At 37.5% G+C, this 17722-nt stretch overlaps 3 protein-coding genes across 3 annotated transcripts; 2 read left to right on the top strand and 1 right to left on the bottom strand.

The window, feature by feature from the left end:
* The first annotated feature begins 4441 nt into the window (after nt 1-4441).
* LOC103506348 (phosphatidylinositol 4,5-bisphosphate 3-kinase catalytic subunit delta isoform-like) lies at nt 4442-5277 on the top strand. The gene is made up of 2 exons (XM_008470731.3): nt 4442-4580; nt 4877-5277. Exons 1-2 carry the CDS (start codon nt 4512-4514, stop codon nt 5000-5002), a joined length of 195 nt encoding a protein of 64 aa, XP_008468953.2. The 5' UTR covers nt 4442-4511; the 3' UTR covers nt 5003-5277.
* Nucleotides 5278-5734: 457 nt separating this feature from the next.
* Nucleotides 5735-9883, bottom strand: LOC103506347. Its single transcript, XM_026821417.1, has 5 exons — nt 9773-9883; nt 8411-8669; nt 7135-8015; nt 6527-7004; nt 5735-6080 (listed from the first exon to the last, which is right to left on the bottom strand). Exons 1-5 carry the CDS (start codon nt 9801-9803, stop codon nt 5735-5737), a joined length of 1995 nt encoding a protein of 664 aa, XP_026677218.1. The 5' UTR covers nt 9804-9883.
* Nucleotides 9884-11091: 1208 nt separating this feature from the next.
* Nucleotides 11092-17564, top strand: LOC103506346 (regulator of nonsense transcripts 3A). The gene is made up of 8 exons (XM_026821416.1): nt 11092-11220; nt 11538-11630; nt 12257-12467; nt 12795-13001; nt 13820-14022; nt 16057-16157; nt 16531-16634; nt 17341-17564. Exons 2-8 carry the CDS (start codon nt 11556-11558, stop codon nt 17562-17564), a joined length of 1125 nt encoding a protein of 374 aa, XP_026677217.1. The 5' UTR covers nt 11092-11220; nt 11538-11555.
* Nucleotides 17565-17722: the final 158 nt, after the last annotated feature.

Here is a 17722-nt window from a genome sequence, read left to right as displayed (position 1 = left end):
GTTTGACAGGGGGAACTGTAACTGCTATGGTCTTATCGTCCCGAAATCGAAGAGAGAAGGAAGACAGGATAGGAGAAAGCCAGCCGTTCCGAGAACGAACATTATCCCATCAGGATAAAATCCACCCCGGGCGGGAATCGAACCCGCGGCCTAGCGCTTACAAGGAAGACGCACCACCAACTAAGCTAACTAGGCTGGCAGTGTAAAGTTTGAAATGAACCAATCAGATTGCTCCATCTAACTTGAACCTCGTTTCAACTCTGATAGTAAGGGGAGCGGTATAAATAAGCAGATCTATGATTACTATTTCAGACGCAGTGTGAACGCGCCTTCAAGATTCTCCGTGAGCACGGATCTCTCATTCTGTCCTTGTTCGCCATGATGATATCTACAGGGTTGCCAGAGCTCAGCTCCGAGAAAGACGTCAACTATCTGAGAGAAACACTGGTACGTTCAGCAACACTTAAAGAAGAAAAGGTTTTTCTAAAAGATTTGTCAAGAGACCCATTTGAAAAGTTTGGTGCTTTGAGATAAGATACGAAAGCAAAGAGAGAAAAGATAGGAGAAAGCCAGCCGTTCCGAGAACGAACCTTATCTGTTTAGGATAAATACTTTTTTTTACCGAGTACCTATATACTTTTTTTTTATGAACAAATGAATTTTTGATCACTTTAAAATCAATGGATAGTCATTTAGTATTACACATATTTACTATGACTAATCAAGTAAATTCTATTTTGCAGGTGCTAGACCTCACAGAAGAGGATGCTATCAAACACTTCCGCTCCAAGTTTGGTGAAGCTCTGGCCAACTCATGGAAAACCTCTCTCAATTGGGCCTCACACAACCTCGCTAAGAACAACAAATAGCATTCACTTCTCCTGCTTCTGCTCAACACTGATTTTGCGCGAAGAATTTTAAACTGAAAACCCCCCTCCTGATTCTTCTCCTCCTTTTCCTACTTCTAATCGTCTCCCTCCCTCTCTTCCTTTTCTTCCTGCTGTCCCTTATGCTCCTTCTAACTCTCGTTTCTTAACTGTGCCTAAATGTAGACTATAGAACAGACTGGACTAGTGATCTGTTCCTGAAACCAACTTCACACTTTGCATTTCGTAAATATTTTGACATCACTACGTAATAGCCAATCATGCAATATTTTTTTTATCAAGTTAAATTACCTATTTTATAGCTGGAAATAAAAAAAAAAAAAAAAAAAATCATGTTGTTCAATGTTTTTTCTTGTAAATAGCTTTCGTGAAGTACGAAATGTGAAGTGTGGAGTTGAGGAATAGTCCCTAGATAGTGAGAGTTACCTGAATGGCAAACCAAGGCAGTCCTGTCTCGTGTTTGTTTAGGAGGAGATGAGTTTTCCCTGGCAGTCTTCTCTGTGATACTCTGGTTCTGTTAGAAAAGCGCATACGATTATATAAATTCTTCATCATAACTGTCATAGTTCTGGTTTTCAATCAGGTCGATTCAAATTGTCTTCCAAGATTGTGTGGGATTGCCTATCAGCTGAATTCCTTTGGTAACTCTCCTAATATTATTTTTAATCATAGTTTAAACATAATGGGTTTAAATTATGTTTATCTCGTATTGTGTGTTCGAGGTGCACATTTTCTAAACGCTTTGGTTTAAATAAATATTGTTTATGACCGGGATGACGTCATGTATAGATATATGTAGTTTAAGTTAAACCGATTGGATTATCTGGTTTGTCCATTTTGAACTTCGAATCAAAATGTAGAATTTTAGCCAATCGGAAATCACTTGAACTCATTTTAAATTGTCCCGGTCATTCAACAAGTCGGTTGGGTGTGAGAGTGTATTTTATATTTTATGTATGAAGAAAGTTTTGTAGGGCAGGCCCAACAAAACCAATGCTGTATTTCTGTGTTTTTGCTCAAAGTTGCTGGCGATTTTGAGCGGCAAAAATTTGAAATGTGTCTTCTTTCTTGTGATGATGAACGGTGCGGAAATTGTCAAGTTCTTGACTAAAGTTCACTTTAGATGGGTTACGAAAGTTACGCCCGATTTAGTTTTTGTGTAAATAATATTGTACCTTTGCTTTCAGATATAAAGTAATGATTCGTTTTGTTTTTGTGAAAAAAAAAAAAAAAAAAAAAAAGTAAAAGGTTTTTGAAAAAAAAAAAAAAAAAAAAAAAAAAAAAATGTATAAGTTAAATAGAGACTGTTTAAGCGGACGAATTTTGTTTTTACAAAACTTCGAAAGATTGTGAACCCTAATAAACTCCTTTGTTACTTGAAGATATTTCATGTTAAATAAAATCCATGTGAGAAGTCTATGAAAGAAGGACCATTTTTCGATAGAAAACAGTGTGGAAAATGGTCCTTTTTTATACCTCCTCTTGTGCATTTTGACCTTTAATTAAAACTGTACGTTTTCCTTGAGAAATTCGAGTTTCAGGGTTTTTCAAGTGTAAAATGAGAGAAAAGACTTTCATTTCACCTTGACTTTCTGTTTGAGTACAGAGAGTGTCCATAGTTTTCAAGGATGCTTTTCGTTTTTTGAAGTTTTATTATTCAAGTAATTCGATTTTTGTTTCGCTGGAAATATCAAATAGAGGTCCATTCCACAAATAACTTTCCAATGCTCCGATAGGAAGAAATGCCATTCTGCAACGCGAGGAGTGAAGTGAGGATGCGTAAAATATTAAAATTGAAAATTCCCGTAATCCCGTAAGTTCAAAAAGTTCTTTGTGGAATAGGCCTCAGATTTAATCGGGCCTAAGCTCTTTTAATGCTAATCATAGAGGTCCATTCCACAAATAACTTTCCAATGCTCCGATAGGAAGAAATGCCATTCTGCAACGCGAGGAGTGAAGTGAGGATGCGTATAAAATTAAAATTGAAAATTCCCGTAATCCCCTAAGTTCAAAAAGTTCTTTGTGGAATAGGCCTCAGATTTCATCGGGCCTAAGCTCTTTTAATGCTAATTGCAATAATTATTATATTATAACGTGTTATTATTGATTTGTAAAACAAATAAAACTGTTTGATAATAACACAACCTGTGTTCTTGTACAAAGTCTTACTGTTGTATTGTGTAACATGATATTGGGTATTTGAAAGTTGATGCCACAAAATGGGCGTTTGAAAATTACCTCAAAACAAAGAATCAAATTAGTTATGTAATTTATTAAAAATAAACAAAAAAATATGTAAAATTAAAAGTTGATAAATTACGAAATTCATGATCATATACAAAAGGTTTTAGGTTGATTGGATGTTAGAGGTAGCCTTTGGCAATAATCCCGCCTTATGATTTTAAAATGTACATTATTGTGATATTTTTATTCAACAGAGAATTTAAATAAAACAAAATAAATTAACTTTTCTTCGGGGTCATTAGAATCATTTTATGGGTAGAAAGGGGGTGAAGTACCTAAACAAATCTATATATTTTTAAAGATTTCCCAATTAAATTGAAAAAAAAAAAGAAGAAAAAAATTAATTTAAACTAACCATGACTTGATGATTCACTTCTTTACATCACCCAATATATCATCCACAGTCTGAGACCAATTTCCTCCAACAACTTTCTTTGATTGTTTGCTGGGATTTTGATTCTGTCTTCTCGGTTGAGATTTCTTTTGTGAATTAAAACCTTGCGTTCGAGAGTTCGTGTCGCTCTCGTCTGTATGTCGAATTATTCTTAGTCGTGTGCTAGGGGCTTGTATAGAGACAGTATCAGTAGTACTGTTAGTACTATCTAGTAGTGATTGGTGTGGAATAATGATACCTCTTGTATCAATATCAGAGCTGGAGTGTTCCAAATAATCGTCATTTAAAGTATATTTAAGAACCTCATTGTTACTACTTGCAGATGAGGAGTGGCTGAGTTCTACTTGATTCAAAAGGTTTGAAATCTTCTCCTTTGCAGTTTTACCATCACTTGGTTCAGGTATATCGGAGGATGTTTGAGTTTCTGCCTGCATGTCGTTTATCATACTCAGAAGTTCTGCAAATGGTGGCGGTTTGGTTGATTTCGGTTTATCTCCTTTGTCCTCATCTTCAGGACTCTCGAATTGAATTTCTTTGAATTGTTGACTATTGAACTGAGCGGGCTTGTCTTTGGTTTGATGTGTCTCTGAGGAGACTTGTTGACTGAGGTTTGACAGGGGGAACTGTAACTGCTATGGTCTTATCGTCCCGAAATCGAAGAGAGAAGGAAGACAGGATAGGAGAAAGCCAGCCGTTCCGAGAACGAACATTATCCCATCAGGATAAAATCCACCCCGGGCGGGAATCGAACCCGCGGCCTAGCGCTTACAAGGAAGACGCACCACCAACTAAGCTAACTAGGCTGGCAGTGTAAAGTTTGAAATGAACCAATCAGATTGCTCCATCTAACTTGAACCTCGTTTCAACTCTGATAGTAAGGGGAGCGGTATAAATAAGCAGATCTATGATTACTATTTCAGACGCAGTGTGAACGCGCCTTCAAGATTCTCCGTGAGCACGGATCTCTCATTCTGTCCTTGTTCGCCATGATGATATCTACAGGGTTGCCAGAGCTCAGCTCCGAGAAAGACGTCAACTATCTGAGAGAAACACTGGTACGTTCAGCAACACTTAAAGAAGAAAAGGTTTTTCTAAAAGATTTGTCAAGAGACCCATTTGAAAAGTTTGGTGCTTTGAGATAAGATACGAAAGCAAAGAGAGAAAAGATAGGAGAAAGCCAGCCGTTCCGAGAACGAACCTTATCTGTTTAGGATAAATACTTTTTTTTACCGAGTACCTATATACTTTTTTTTTATGAACAAATGAATTTTTGATCACTTTAAAATCAATGGATAGTCATTTAGTATTACACATATTTACTATGACTAATCAAGTAAATTCTATTTTGCAGGTGCTAGACCTCACAGAAGAGGATGCTATCAAACACTTCCGCTCCAAGTTTGGTGAAGCTCTGGCCAACTCATGGAAAACCTCTCTCAATTGGGCCTCACACAACCTCGCTAAGAACAACAAATAGCATTCACTTCTCCTGCTTCTGCTCAACACTGATTTTGCGCGAAGAATTTTAAACTGAAAACCCCCCTCCTGATTCTTCTCCTCCTTTTCCTACTTCTAATCGTCTCCCTCCCTCTCTTCCTTTTCTTCCTGCTGTCCCTTATGCTCCTTCTAACTCTCGTTTCTTAACTGTGCCTAAATGTAGACTATAGAACAGACTGGACTAGTGATCTGTTCCTGAAATCAACTTCACACTTTGCATTTCGTAAATATTTTGACATCACTACGTAATAGCCAGATTCGTTTTCATCGATTTCTTTGTCTAATCCATTTTTATCAATTTCCTCTTGTAATTCGTTTTCATCAATTTCCTTGTCTGAATCATTTTCATCAATTTCCTCTTGTAATTCTTTTTCATCAGTTTTCTTGTGTGATTCGTTTTCATCAATTTCCTTGTTTGAATCATTTTCATCAATTTCCTCGTCTGAATCATTTTTATCAATTTCCTTGTCTGAATCATTTTCATCAATTTCCTCTTGTAATTCGTTTTCATGAATTTTCTTGTCTGAATCATTTTTATCAATATCCTTGTCTGAATCATTTTCATCAATTTCCTCTTGTAATTCGTTTTCATCAATTTTTTTGTCTGAATCATCATTATCAATTTCCTCTTGTAATTTGTTTTCATCAATTTCCTTGTCTGAATCATTTTCATCAATGTCCTTGTCTAAATCATTTTCATCAATTTCCTTGTCTAATTCATTGAATCATTTTTATCAATTTCCTTGTCTGAATCATTTTCATCAATTTCCTCGTCTAATTCACTTTCATCAATTTTCTTGTGTGATTCGTTTTCAACTGTGTCCATGTCTCTTTCGGTTTCATCTAACATTAGTGTCTTAGGAACGGGTTCTTTTGGATTACCTTCAAGAGTATGGTCTGTGTTGATGATGTCACCTAGAATAATATAGGTTTGTTCTACATGTTGATGCTGCTGGGTAGTTGTATCTTCTGGTAAAATATCTTCTTCAACATTCACTGCTTCCTTTGTTATCTGTTCCACGAGTTCTGCGTTCATTTCATTTACATCTCGTGTATTGGTCAGATTTAGAGAAGTAACTGAAAAATATGGAGATAGAAGTCCAACTTAGAAATTGAAAAATACAGAGAAAAAATAGAAGAGAAAAAAGTGTGGTTTGTCATTCAAAAATACACAGATGGACCAGTATTCAAACGGAATACATCCAAGAATTGTAATCAAGAAAATAGACACATCACAAGATATACTATTATATTGGTCATTGTTTCTAAATCCACACCAGCTTGTTTGGCAGTGATGTATTTATAATCCATGCTAGATGCATTGTCTTCCATTTCTTCATGTTTCTTTAGACTTGGATTTTTCTCTTGTGCTGGAACTTCTGATTTTATATTCACTCCACTCTTTGTTTTGATGTAATCATCAAGTTTATCTTTCTTGGCATTTGATTGTTTACTGTGGTGTTTATCTTGAGTTGTTTTTGATTTCTTAAGCAACTCCGTATTGGTCATTGTTTCTAAATCCACACCAGCTTGTTTGGCAGTGATGTATTTATAATCCATGCTAGATGCATTGTCTTCCATTTCTTTAAGAAGTTTCTTTAGACTTGGATTTTTCTCTTGTGCTGGAACTTCTGATTTTATATTCAATCCACTGTTTGTTTTGATGTAATCTTCAAGTTTATCTTTCTTGGCATTTGATTGTTTACTGTGGTGTTTGTCTTGAGTTGTTTTTGATTTCTTAAGCAACTCTTGAATATGGCTCTTCTCTTGAAGAGTTAAATTTATATTTCTTTCATTTCGAAATTCACCTTTAGAAACCTCTAACTCATTTCTTTGTTCGTCAATAGTTTCCTTGGTAGATTTGTTTCTTGATTTCTCTGTAGACCTACAACGTCTATGTATTTGAGAAGGTGAATAATCGTAATCGCTGTTTTGGGAGAACAACTTTTTCTTCTTGGTTTTTGTCTTTTCTTTTGATTCGCCTGTGTTGAATTCTATATCCTCTAGATAGTCTTCTGTATTGTAACAAGCGTTGTTGTTTTCATCTACAAGTTCTATGGCCATAGTTTTCACAACTTTTCTTCTTGGTTTTTGTCTTTTCTTTTGATTCGCCTGTGTTGAATTCTATATCCTCTAGATAGTCTTCTGTATTGTAACAAGCGTTATTGTTTTCATCTACAAGTTCTAGGGTCATAGTTTTCACAATTGGATTATTGAGTGTATCTGGAGTGATTTCTTGTTTGTGGCTGGTCTTGTTTTTTTCCAAGTCATGTCGCATTTTTTTAATCGTGTCCGCTAGAGATTTCTTCGTAGTTTTGCGTATTTTCTTGAGTTTAGCATCTTCCTGTACTTCTTGCTCATATTGATTTGAAAGCTTTTGTTTGCGAGTTGTTATTTGAATAGTGCTGGGAATTGTATTGCTATTGTTCTTACTCCTGATTGTTGTATTGTGTGGAGTGGTACTGTTCGTAGTTTTGCGTATTTTCTTGAGTTTAGCATCTTCCTGTACTTCTTGCTCATATTGATTTGAAAGCTTTTGTTTGCGAGTTGTTAGTTGAATAGTGCTGGGAATTGTATTGCTATTTTTCTTACTCCTGATAGTTGTATTGTGTGGAGTGGTACTACCTATGCCGGTAGGGCTAGATATCTGTGTTGCCTTAAGCTTGGCAAGTGTTGCTTCGAGATCATCAGACCATTTCAGTGTTGAGAGGCAAGACCTGTTTCTATCATAAAGAGATTTAGGGGGACGTCGATGTGTGAGAGATTTTTCGAAATCAGGATGGAAAACATTTTTATTGGTTTGCAAACATTTGAACGTAGGTTTAGGTATCCATGGAAGAGGTGACTGTTCATCTGGTTTGAACACATACGGATCATTGGAATCTTGATCCTTTGTCATTTCAACATTGATTCGTTGTTTGTGCTTCTTAATTTGTCTCTTTGATACTTGGACCATCATATTTTTGAGTGGGGCGAACTTTTTGATGAATAATCTGGAAATAAATAATTTGAATTGAATTAATTAAAGGGTACAGATCACAAGTATGGTAGCTCGGAATCCTTTTACTTTTTACTACCACGCAGTCAGCAGAAAGCCAGGCTTCACAGCAACCCTCCAAACGATCATTCATGCAGCCCTGGAGGGCTTGATCAAACATACAATACTGTTATGAGGAAATGTAGCAGTTGTTTCATTGCTACTGGACTGCGCGGTATTGAACGTCATCTTTTTTTTTTCAAGGATTTGAGTAACATAAAAAGCCCATTGTGAGTCTTAGGTGGAGGGGGGGGGCAAATAGCCCTAAAAAGGATGGGTTAGCTTGTAGGAAACCCAGAAGGAAGAGTACCCCACCGACTCACTAAGCCACTTGGGGGGGAAAATACTCACGGGTCCACTTTGCCACACACATGGTCAATGTTTAACTTCTCATATGTTCTTCCCCATAGCATGTTCTCATCCTTGATATATCCATACATCCCCTTGACCTTACTGTACGTGCTATGGAGTAATCGAGTGAGGGAGGGTAGCTGTAGTGATGTATCTAGGTTGAAGTAGATACCCCAGATAATGGGGTCGAGGGTGAGACATGACTTGATGTGAGCCTCCATGAGTCTGTCATCTTCGAATAATCTGTGCTCCAATGATCCTGTTATGAGGAAAATAAGGGTTTGACGTCATTATACTACTGTCCAAGTTTTTAGTGTTGGGACTTGAAAATAAATAAATAATAATAAGTAAACAGATATTTCGTACCGTCCCCCACCACCTAACCCTTAGAGCTCCATTACCTATGTCTTAAAATGAGATTAGGTATCCCGTAAATTTCTAAAAAAAAAGATGTCCATACATTTATACACTTCGCCTTGGACGCCTTGTTTATTTCGTAGCAATGAAACAACTATTACATTAGACGCTTGTGGTCTGTGTCGTACGTAGCATGCTCATTCTGTAGTATGTCCCTTATCGGATTGGCGATTGGACACAATACTCCCCATTTAGGTGGGCCGAGAAAAGTGAGCAGCATGGATTGTCCAGATGGTCACCCATCCAGACACCAACCACGGTCAACCTTGCTTAACATGAGTGATCCTCAGGGAACTCGAATAGGTATTGGTATTCCCAGTTGCTATATTACTCTATAAAGCAGTTGATTTCGGTTTATCTCCTTTGTCCTCATCTTCAGGACTCTCGAATTGAATTTCTTTGAATTGTTGACTATTGAACTGAGCGGGCTTGTCTTTGGTTTGATGTGTCTCTGAGGAGACTTGTTGACTGAGATATATTTCAGCATCCAGCTCCAAAGAACACATACTAGCATCATCATCGGATAGGTGTGCGGACTACCATTACTTAACATAGGAAGCAAAATACAAAATCTGTCTGAAGTGTTGGAAGTGTATGATCAGTCTGCGTGCTGCTTTACTGCTCACGTGGGACAGGCTGACAAGGAGTTAGGCAGGTTAGTGTACCGCGCTAACTTCGCGAGCGCTAGCAAGTTCAAATTTTAGCGCGAGATTAGGCGAATCAAGTTATTAGAAAAACATTAGCGAAATCGTTCGATTTGTTCGTGAAACAGAAACTATAGTAGGTATGTACTTATAAGTACATACTATAGTTTCTGTTATAAGTACAGTACATACCTACTATAGTTTCTGTTAGGTACTAAACTATAGTTTAGGGTACCTAGGTACTAAACTATAGTTTAGTACCTAGGTACCCATCAGGGACTGAAAACAATTTTATTCTTACCGATAAATTTAACTGGATCTGGATTTGCCATATTTCAGTACGTATCTCAACCTACTGCTGATAGGTAAATGCTATTTAGAAGAAGTAGGTACTACCTATAATTAACAACCATAACGTATTAAAATTATTAATCAATTTTGAGTCGAATGGACGTTTGAAAAAATAGGTAGATAATCATGTAGATGTAGATAATGTAGGTATCCGTCGTATTCACAACCGTAGGTACCTAGTCCGTTCGAAATCAAAAAGTAACGGCTATCGTTAAAGGGGTGAGTTAACCTGGCCCGGCCCAGGTAAAATATCGACGCGACGTTCCGTTGAAGGCAATCAATTTTATCGATTGACAGATTGACACTTTATTTTTGTACTGGTTTAATTTATTTTAAATTGCGAATTTTGATGGTACTGGTAAATTTTACCTGTGAAAAGTAGGAGTCTGAAGGTAAACCTATGGATAAAGTACCTTTTATGTACCTAACTACACCTTCATGTACCTAGATTACCTAGAAGTAGGTACCTATTTAGTACCTAGATGTAAATAAAATTGTAAAATAGGTAGGTCAGTAAAAAATTCTACTTCTATTGAGTTGAGCAATCTACACCTATGTAGGTACTCAACCACGTCGAAAAGTATCTACATGAAACGCCTTCAAATTATAATGTCTTCCCGAATGCTGCACGCAATGCTCAGATGATGTAGCGCCTTCAAATTTTTCGTTACTTTGTTTTGTTTACTTTTTTTTTTATCACAAGTGACAAGACTGACAAGATTGAATAGAAGACGACTGATGCATTCCAACCATTATGGTCTATCAAATCAATTTGAGTGGAAAACAGGACAGAGCAGCAAGAGAAATTACAGGGTTGTTTGTTTGTCTTCAAGGATACACTTTGACAAGAATTGGAAGGTAATAGGCTCGTCCCTACCTTTACCTACTTATTACCTGCCTACCTAGTTGAGTCCACTCCATTTCAAATTGCAACAAATTCTTTTCAGTACCTACTTATTTGAGTGTGATAAATTAGAAATTAGGTAGGCAAAGGTAAACCTATGGATAAAGTACCTTTTATGTACCTAACTACACCTTCATGTACCTAGATTACCTAGAAGTAGGTACCTATTTAGTAGATGTAAATTGTAAAATAGGTAGGTCAGTAAAAAATTCTACTTTTATTGAGTTGAGCAATCTACACCTACTCAACCATGTCCAAACGTATCTACATGAAACGCCTTCAAATTATAATGTCTTCCCGAATGCTGCACGCAATGCTCGGATGATGTAGCGCCTTCAAATTTTTCGTTACTTTGTTTTGTTTACTTTTTTTTTATCACAAGTGACAAGATTTTCTTTTGAACTTTTCAAGTTTTTCCGACTTTTTATCAGTTTTTCCTGGATTTTCCGGCTTCTAAGCTAAGGAGTTGTAAAATCAATCAAAAGGATACAGAGGTAAGATCCTATGTAATAACCTAGATGTAGCTTTTCCCTGTTACTTTGGTATCAATGAAATCTTGGTTCAAGATTTGTGCTTAAATTGGGTAGACCCTGACCCAGTCAACAAAAGAACCTTTTACAAAAGTTCAGACAAATGCCTGCAGCATTGTTACTAGCATATTAAAGATTCTGGAATTCCAGCTTATTGGGTGATAGTTTATCCTTTGTTAGAAATTTGCAAATTCAAGATCTAAATTACCATTTATACCTCTATAGTAAGTAAATAGTGATAATGAATTACCAACTTACCTAATTTATGTTTGACTTTTCAGACAGTCTGATTTTACACCATGACAAATTTAGAAGGAGAAAAAGGAGGCAAGATAGAGAGGAAGAAATTTAAAGAAGACAAACAACCCACCAAGGTAAGTTGATGAACTGTACAGAGGTGAAGTTATTCTGCTAAGGACAGAGTGTTAAATTTTAATACCCAAATAGGTAGGAGCTCAAAATGGATATTTCAAAATTTTATTTTTAGGACTGAATTTCAAAATGAATAATTAGTGGGACCTATTTGAAAAGCCGGCAAGAAGGACGAAACTCCACCAGTAGCAGCACCATTCAAAGATCCTGCCATCATTGAAATGAGAGTAGCCCCCACTCCGAAAGCCAACAATCGATATAACAGACAAGGCAGTAACAGCGGTCAGCCTGAAAAGAGAAATAGATATAAGGAAGAAAAGAAAGCCAATAATACTCCTAATAACACGGAAAGTAAGAATAGAAAAGAGAGAACCAACGCCGATGGTAGAAATCGAGATCGATATTCGCGAACGATGAACTGTACAGAGGTGAAGTTATTCTGCTAAGGACAGAGTGTTAAATTTTAATACCCAAATAGGTACCACTCCTGGCATCAAAAAACATACCCTGAAAATACCTATCTAAACATATAATAATTTTCAGTTCCATTTGAACTAAAAACAGTATAAACAATAGTGTATTCCTATTTCATTGTTTTATTCATGCTTCCTTGTATCTCCCATTTCAGGTGGTTGTAAGACATCTTCCACCAACAATGACCTTGGAATCATTTCTGGAACAGGTGGATGTTCCACCACACGACTACATTTGTTACGGAGCTCCTGACAAAACTCTCATGCCCCATTGTACCTCCCGAGTGTACATTAACTTTCTGGACATTGAAGATTTGCTAATCTTTACACAGAAATTTGATGGCTATGTTTTTCTAGACAACAAAGGTAATTAGCCTAGCCTGGACAACAAAGTTACTTTTATTTATGAGGGTAGAGACTAGAGAAGGTGATTGATGAAGGAGGAGGAAGGAGCAGAAGGCTGAAAAAGAACAAGTATGTAGGAGGTATTAGTGCCAACAAAAGAGGAGGAGGAGGAAGAGGAGGAGAGAAAAAAAGAGAGGTCTGTTAAAAGTCATAGTAAGAGTTAAAAGTCATAAAAAGTCATAGTAAAGTGACCTCAAGACTTTTTTGAGATGAAGAAGAAGAGGAAAAAGTATGGGAGGTTTCTCATAAACTCATAGGTCTCATATCATACCCATTTACTTTCCGCAGGTCACGAGTATCAAGCTGTAGTGGAGTTTGCCCCATTCCAGAGAATTGCCAAGCCCAAAACCAATTCTAGCAAGAAGAAAAACACCAAATGTGGCACCATAGAATCTGATCCTTACTTTATTGAGTTCAAAGAGAATCTACTTGAAGAACGGGAGAAGGCAGGATCTCGGTCTTTCAAACAGCATTATTTTGAAACCAACACAGATAGTAAGTATAGCCAACCAACCTCAGTGGTTAGTGTGGTGGACTTTGGATCTGGAGGTTGGTGGTTCGAGTCCAAGTCAAGTCAAAAAATTTAGCATAGTGCATTTAGCGGGGAACAATATTTGTGTCGAGCATTTATGTTTAACACAATTAAAATTACTTTTTTTTTTAGTAAGTATAGCCTGGATCAGTGGATCTGGAGGTTTTGAGAAGATAACCACTTGTTAATATTCACTGTTCTATATCCCCCAACCTAAATACCTCTGGGGTACTTAGTTGAAGAACGGGAGAAGGCAGGATCTCGGTCTTTCAAACAGCATTATTTTGAAACCAACACAGATAGTAAGTATAGCCTGGATCAGTGAATCTGGAGGTTTTGAGAAGATAACCAACCACTTGTTAATATTCACTGTTGTATATTCCCCACCCCCAGAAGGGCCTGGGTACTTAGGTTCCCCCCAAAGGCATTTAGGGTCCTCCCAATAATATACTAAAAAAAATCCGCCCATAATTTCGAGGAGACCATCTAGGCAATTGCGTCCTGTTGGATTTTGGTGGGTGAAATTCACAACATAAAAAGCAATAGCCAGTTCCACAAAAGAATTGAACTAATGAAAATCACTAGTATGGGGCAGCCATCTCGTAACCAAAAGTACCGTACCCGTAAATTATTGTTATTATCACCTTTACCCTTGTCTCCTCTTCTATCTTCTTCTCTTTTACAGTTGCAACTTTTATTGTTCCATTTGTGGAATAGGCTACAGAATTGCAGATATGCTGTGACGGAAAACTCCTGAAACCAACTTGCTTTTCACTTTCAGACGAAGCAAAGAACAAAATCACGGACACGCCTCTGTTGCAATACTTACGAAACAAGAACGCGGAGAAGGCCAAATCTCGCGAGGACAAACGTGAGGAAAGGAAAAGGAAGGAGGCGGAGAGGAAGAAGATGAGAGAAGAGCAGCAGAATCTTAGAAGAGCACAGGCGAGAAAGCAAGAGCAGGAAGCACAGCATAGCAATATCGTAAGTACCTTTTTTGTTTGTTTGTTTGTTTGTTTGTTTTTTTTTTTTTTTTTCAAATGAAGATATGAAAATACCGTCTCGGTATATCGTAAGTACCCTGGTTTATGTGAACTAGAAATGTGTAATAAGAAGAGACTAGAAGTGAATGGGTTACAAAAAAAAACAAAACAAAAAAAAACTACCCTGGCAAGGGGACGTTAAACAGACAGTACACTAATGTCCAGCTGTGGGACTATAAACAGGGAGGAGAACAGCTAACCCTAACCAGCCTAGCTAGCTGGTAGTTCTTCAAAGGTTTCTCTCTGCTTTTAAAGGATAAGCCCAAGTCCTCAAGATGGTTGACTGCGGTTCAGGACAAGTCAGTTAAACATGTCTAGAGACCATCTTTCTAGTGACAGGTTTTTACCCTCTATTACCCCTCTCAACTCGCCTGTGTGGGGCTGGAATGGACTATCAAGGCATTTTTCCTTAATAATTCATTGAAATACCTATTTCCGTTTCTTCATATTTCCCTTTCTTCCTCTGCTTTCCTTCCTATATCCTCTTCCCTCCCCAATCTACTCTCTTGTTTTCCTTTTCCAGCCCTCCTCCTCACTTCTCAAACCGAACCCATCCGATTCTGATGATCCCACAACCAAACTTAAAATGGCACTCGGCCTGTCCAAAGGCGCCGGAAATGGACCCCAAGTCGAAAACGGTGCCGATCACGGGACCCGTTCTGAAAATGGGTCCCATGTCTTCAAGACACGCACTTACACCAACTCGAACAAACTTGGTGAAAAATTCAAGAGTGTGTCCGAAATTGAGAAGGAGGCCATTCAAGCGACGGCCCCCCTACAGAATGATTTTAGAAAGCCATCTGAAGGAACGGCAGGAAAACAGAAGAAAAATTATTCGTCGGTTTATCGCGCTAAAAAATCCGTCCGATATTACTAACAAAGGGTTTTGTCCCCTTTAAACTTGGATGCTTTATCCCAATGAAGCAATGGGAGTCCTGATGTTGGTAGATTTGTCTGATAAATCGGCAGTCTATGAATTTCCATGCCTGCTGTTGAATACATTGCATTTTTTGATGATTGGAGGTCTAATTTTATTTTCATACATGTCATGTCCATGATTGGAGGTTCATGTATTTGAAATTTTCGTGATTTTATATTTGTTTGAAAAATGATTTTTGAACCGAAGTATACATTATACAGAGTATACAGCCTTAAATTAACAATTCAGAAAACGCGCATGATAATTATACATTTAAATGTAAACCATACATTGTAGATTGTACGTCTTCTTGGACATCAATAAATAATTATCTACGCTCTACCCACATAAAGGTTAGAAATAAATCAAACAAACTAAGTTTCATCACTTTCTATTTTTGTCTTATCAAAAGGTGAGGCTAGCTCTTTATCACAGGTTATTGTTGATTAGGCGTGTCGAAAATGCAATTTTCTCCAAACTACATTGAAACACGACTATGTGTATTGTACACTTAGCATCATAAACTATGAATAATCTAAATTCTTCTCAAGTTACCTCAGAGATATTGTACTTCTCAGAAAGAAAACAAATAAATGTGATTATAATATGATCACGATTTTTTTTCTTCTTCTTTCTTTCCTTCAGTAGCGTAGTGGTCAAGCGATCACTTGCCTCGGTAGCGTAGTGGTCAAGACGCTCGCCTGGTAAACAGGAGGGCGTGGGTTCGATCCCAGCCGAGGCATGGAATTTTATCCTCATTTATTTGAGATTTTGACCACATAGTAATGGAGCTCTGAGGGTTAGGTGGTAGAAAACGCCTCCGGCGTTAACCTCACCTGGTGGTTATCTTCCACTCAAGAGTCTATTATTATTATATTATTATTTCTTTAACATTAGGTCTAAGAATAAGTACTCGTATATGTAGTACGAAACAACCTACAATATTATTGGAAAACTTTGAACTACATCTTTCTGACTCGCCATGACTTCACGTGACGTGACGTGACGTGATGGTAGTGTGTTTCCACCTTTAAATTATGGTGTTTGTATTTCCAGGTATATGGTGGAGGTCCATATGGAAACAAAAGAGATGCCTTCTCAAGGAGAAAATCAGATGATCGGAGTAAACCCGTTAGAGACAAGGATATTCCTGGAAAGTGAGTACTTAACTTAGATAAAAATCTGCACACTCCGTCTGGGTGTCACTTGGTCCCGGGTTCAATTCCCGGCGGGATTGAAGTTTTTCGGCTCTATGCTTGGATTTCGGGGTACACTCAGCCTCGTGATGACAAATGAGTAGCTACTTCAATCTAGTAGCGACATTACCAGTGTGAAAAGATTATTGAAATGTGGAAATTGATTACTAAGGAGGCACTTAATAATGCTGTGATGCCCACAAAAGTTGTGAAAAAGCTCTGCTTTACCACAAAGAATTTGAAATTCAAGTTTGTACTAACTGAAACTGCAGATTAAACTGACCTCATTCTGTGAATCTGCATTGTTAAATAAATCTAAGCTTTTTATTTCTAGAAACCCAGACGCTTCAAAATCAAAGGCACCTCCACCCAAACCACCTGCAGGACACCCAAACGAGAAACCCTGGAAATCTCAGGACGCCAAAGACTTGAAAGCCGGCAAGGGGATTGAAGTTTTTCGGCTCTATGCTTGGATTTCGGGGTACACTCAGCCTCGTGATGACAAATGAGTAGCTACTTCAATCTAGTAGCTACATTACCAGTGTGAAAAGATTAATTGTGGAAATTGATTGCCAAGGAGGCACTTAATAATGCTGTGATGTCCACAAAAGTTGTGAAAAAGCTCTGCTTTAGCACAAAGAATTTGAAATTCAAGTTTGTACTAACTGAAACTGCAGATTAAACCGACCTCATTCTGTGAATCTGCATTGCTAAATCTAAGCTCTGTATTTCTAGAAACCCAGACGCGCCAAAAGGATCAAAGCATGTTGGGAAGCGCGCGAACGTTCGAAAAGTTCGAAGCTACGCGCCAAAATAACTTCGACCTCTAATCATTACGGTCTTGTCGACACAAAAGCACATTGCAGCAGAGCTAGAAAACACCTCTTCCAGCGTGTCCATATGGACACCTGGGGATATGATGGGTTAAATCATCAGTTTCAAATCACTCATGAGGATAAAAAATTCAAAGCAAAAACAAGCAAACACGCCCACCTATGTGGTCGAGGAAGGACAATGACTCTCAATCCGGGTGTGCTGAGTTCGAATCTCGGCCAGGACAGAAATTTCTAATCAAACCTTTCCGTTCCCGGAACAGCATGGATGTGAAAAAACGTGCCTTCAAATATTGTTAAGCGATTCCGAGGTACAATTTTCAAAGATAAAAACAGCAAGGTTGACAAATCGAATAAATTCAGTGATAAAAAGGCAGATCCCAAGGGCAGTAGTAAACCAGAGGGCAAATCTAACGACGAACTTAAATCTAATGATAAATATTTAAAATCTAATGATAAAGATTTAAAATCTAATGATAAAGATCTTAAATCTAGTGAGAAGAAAGATTCTAATGTAAAAAAACAGCAAGGTTGACAAATCGAATAAATTCAGTGATAAAAAGGCAGATCCCAAGGGCAGTAGTAAACCAGAGGGCAAATCTAACGAGGAACTTAAATCTAATGATAAAGAGTTGAAATCTAATGATAAAGATCTTAAATCTAGTGAGAAGAAAGATTCTAATGTAAGAAATC

The sequence above is a fragment of the Diaphorina citri genome, unplaced genomic scaffold, assembly GCF_000475195.1.
Source record: "Diaphorina citri unplaced genomic scaffold, Diaci psyllid genome assembly version 1.1 scaffold228, whole genome shotgun sequence".
Taxonomy (NCBI): domain Eukaryota; kingdom Metazoa; phylum Arthropoda; class Insecta; order Hemiptera; family Psyllidae; genus Diaphorina; species Diaphorina citri.
The sequence above is the reverse complement of the archived record's forward strand: the minus strand, read 5'-3'. Positions and strand labels throughout refer to the sequence as shown.

Bases quoted from the DNA above. Each gene is read 5' to 3' on its own strand.
- LOC103506348 (XM_008470731.3), top strand. From the start codon at position 4,512: ATGATGATATCTACAGGGTTGCCAGAGCTCAGCTCCGAGAAAGACGTC. The intron at 4,581-4,876 runs GTACGTTCAGCA...TCTATTTTGCAG, and splicing joins ACTATCTGAGAGAAACACTG to GTGCTAGACCTCACAGAAGA.
- LOC103506347 (XM_026821417.1), bottom strand. From the start codon at position 9,803: ATGGCAAATCCAGATCCAGTTAAATTTATCG. The intron at 8,670-9,772 runs GTAAGAATAAAA...TCCTCATAACAG, and splicing joins AGATCCAGTTAAATTTATCG to GATCATTGGAGCACAGATTA. The intron at 7,005-7,134 runs GCGAATCAAAAG...AATTCAACACAG, and splicing joins GGATATAGAATTCAACACAG to GCGAATCAAAAGAAAAGACA.
- LOC103506346 (XM_026821416.1), top strand. From the start codon at position 11,556: ATGACAAATTTAGAAGGAGAAAAAGGAGGCAAGATAGAGAGGAAGAAA. The intron at 12,468-12,794 runs GTAATTAGCCTA...TACTTTCCGCAG, and splicing joins TGTTTTTCTAGACAACAAAG to GTCACGAGTATCAAGCTGTA. The intron at 16,635-17,340 runs GCAAGGGGATTG...AGCGATTCCGAG, and splicing joins CGCCAAAGACTTGAAAGCCG to GTACAATTTTCAAAGATAAA.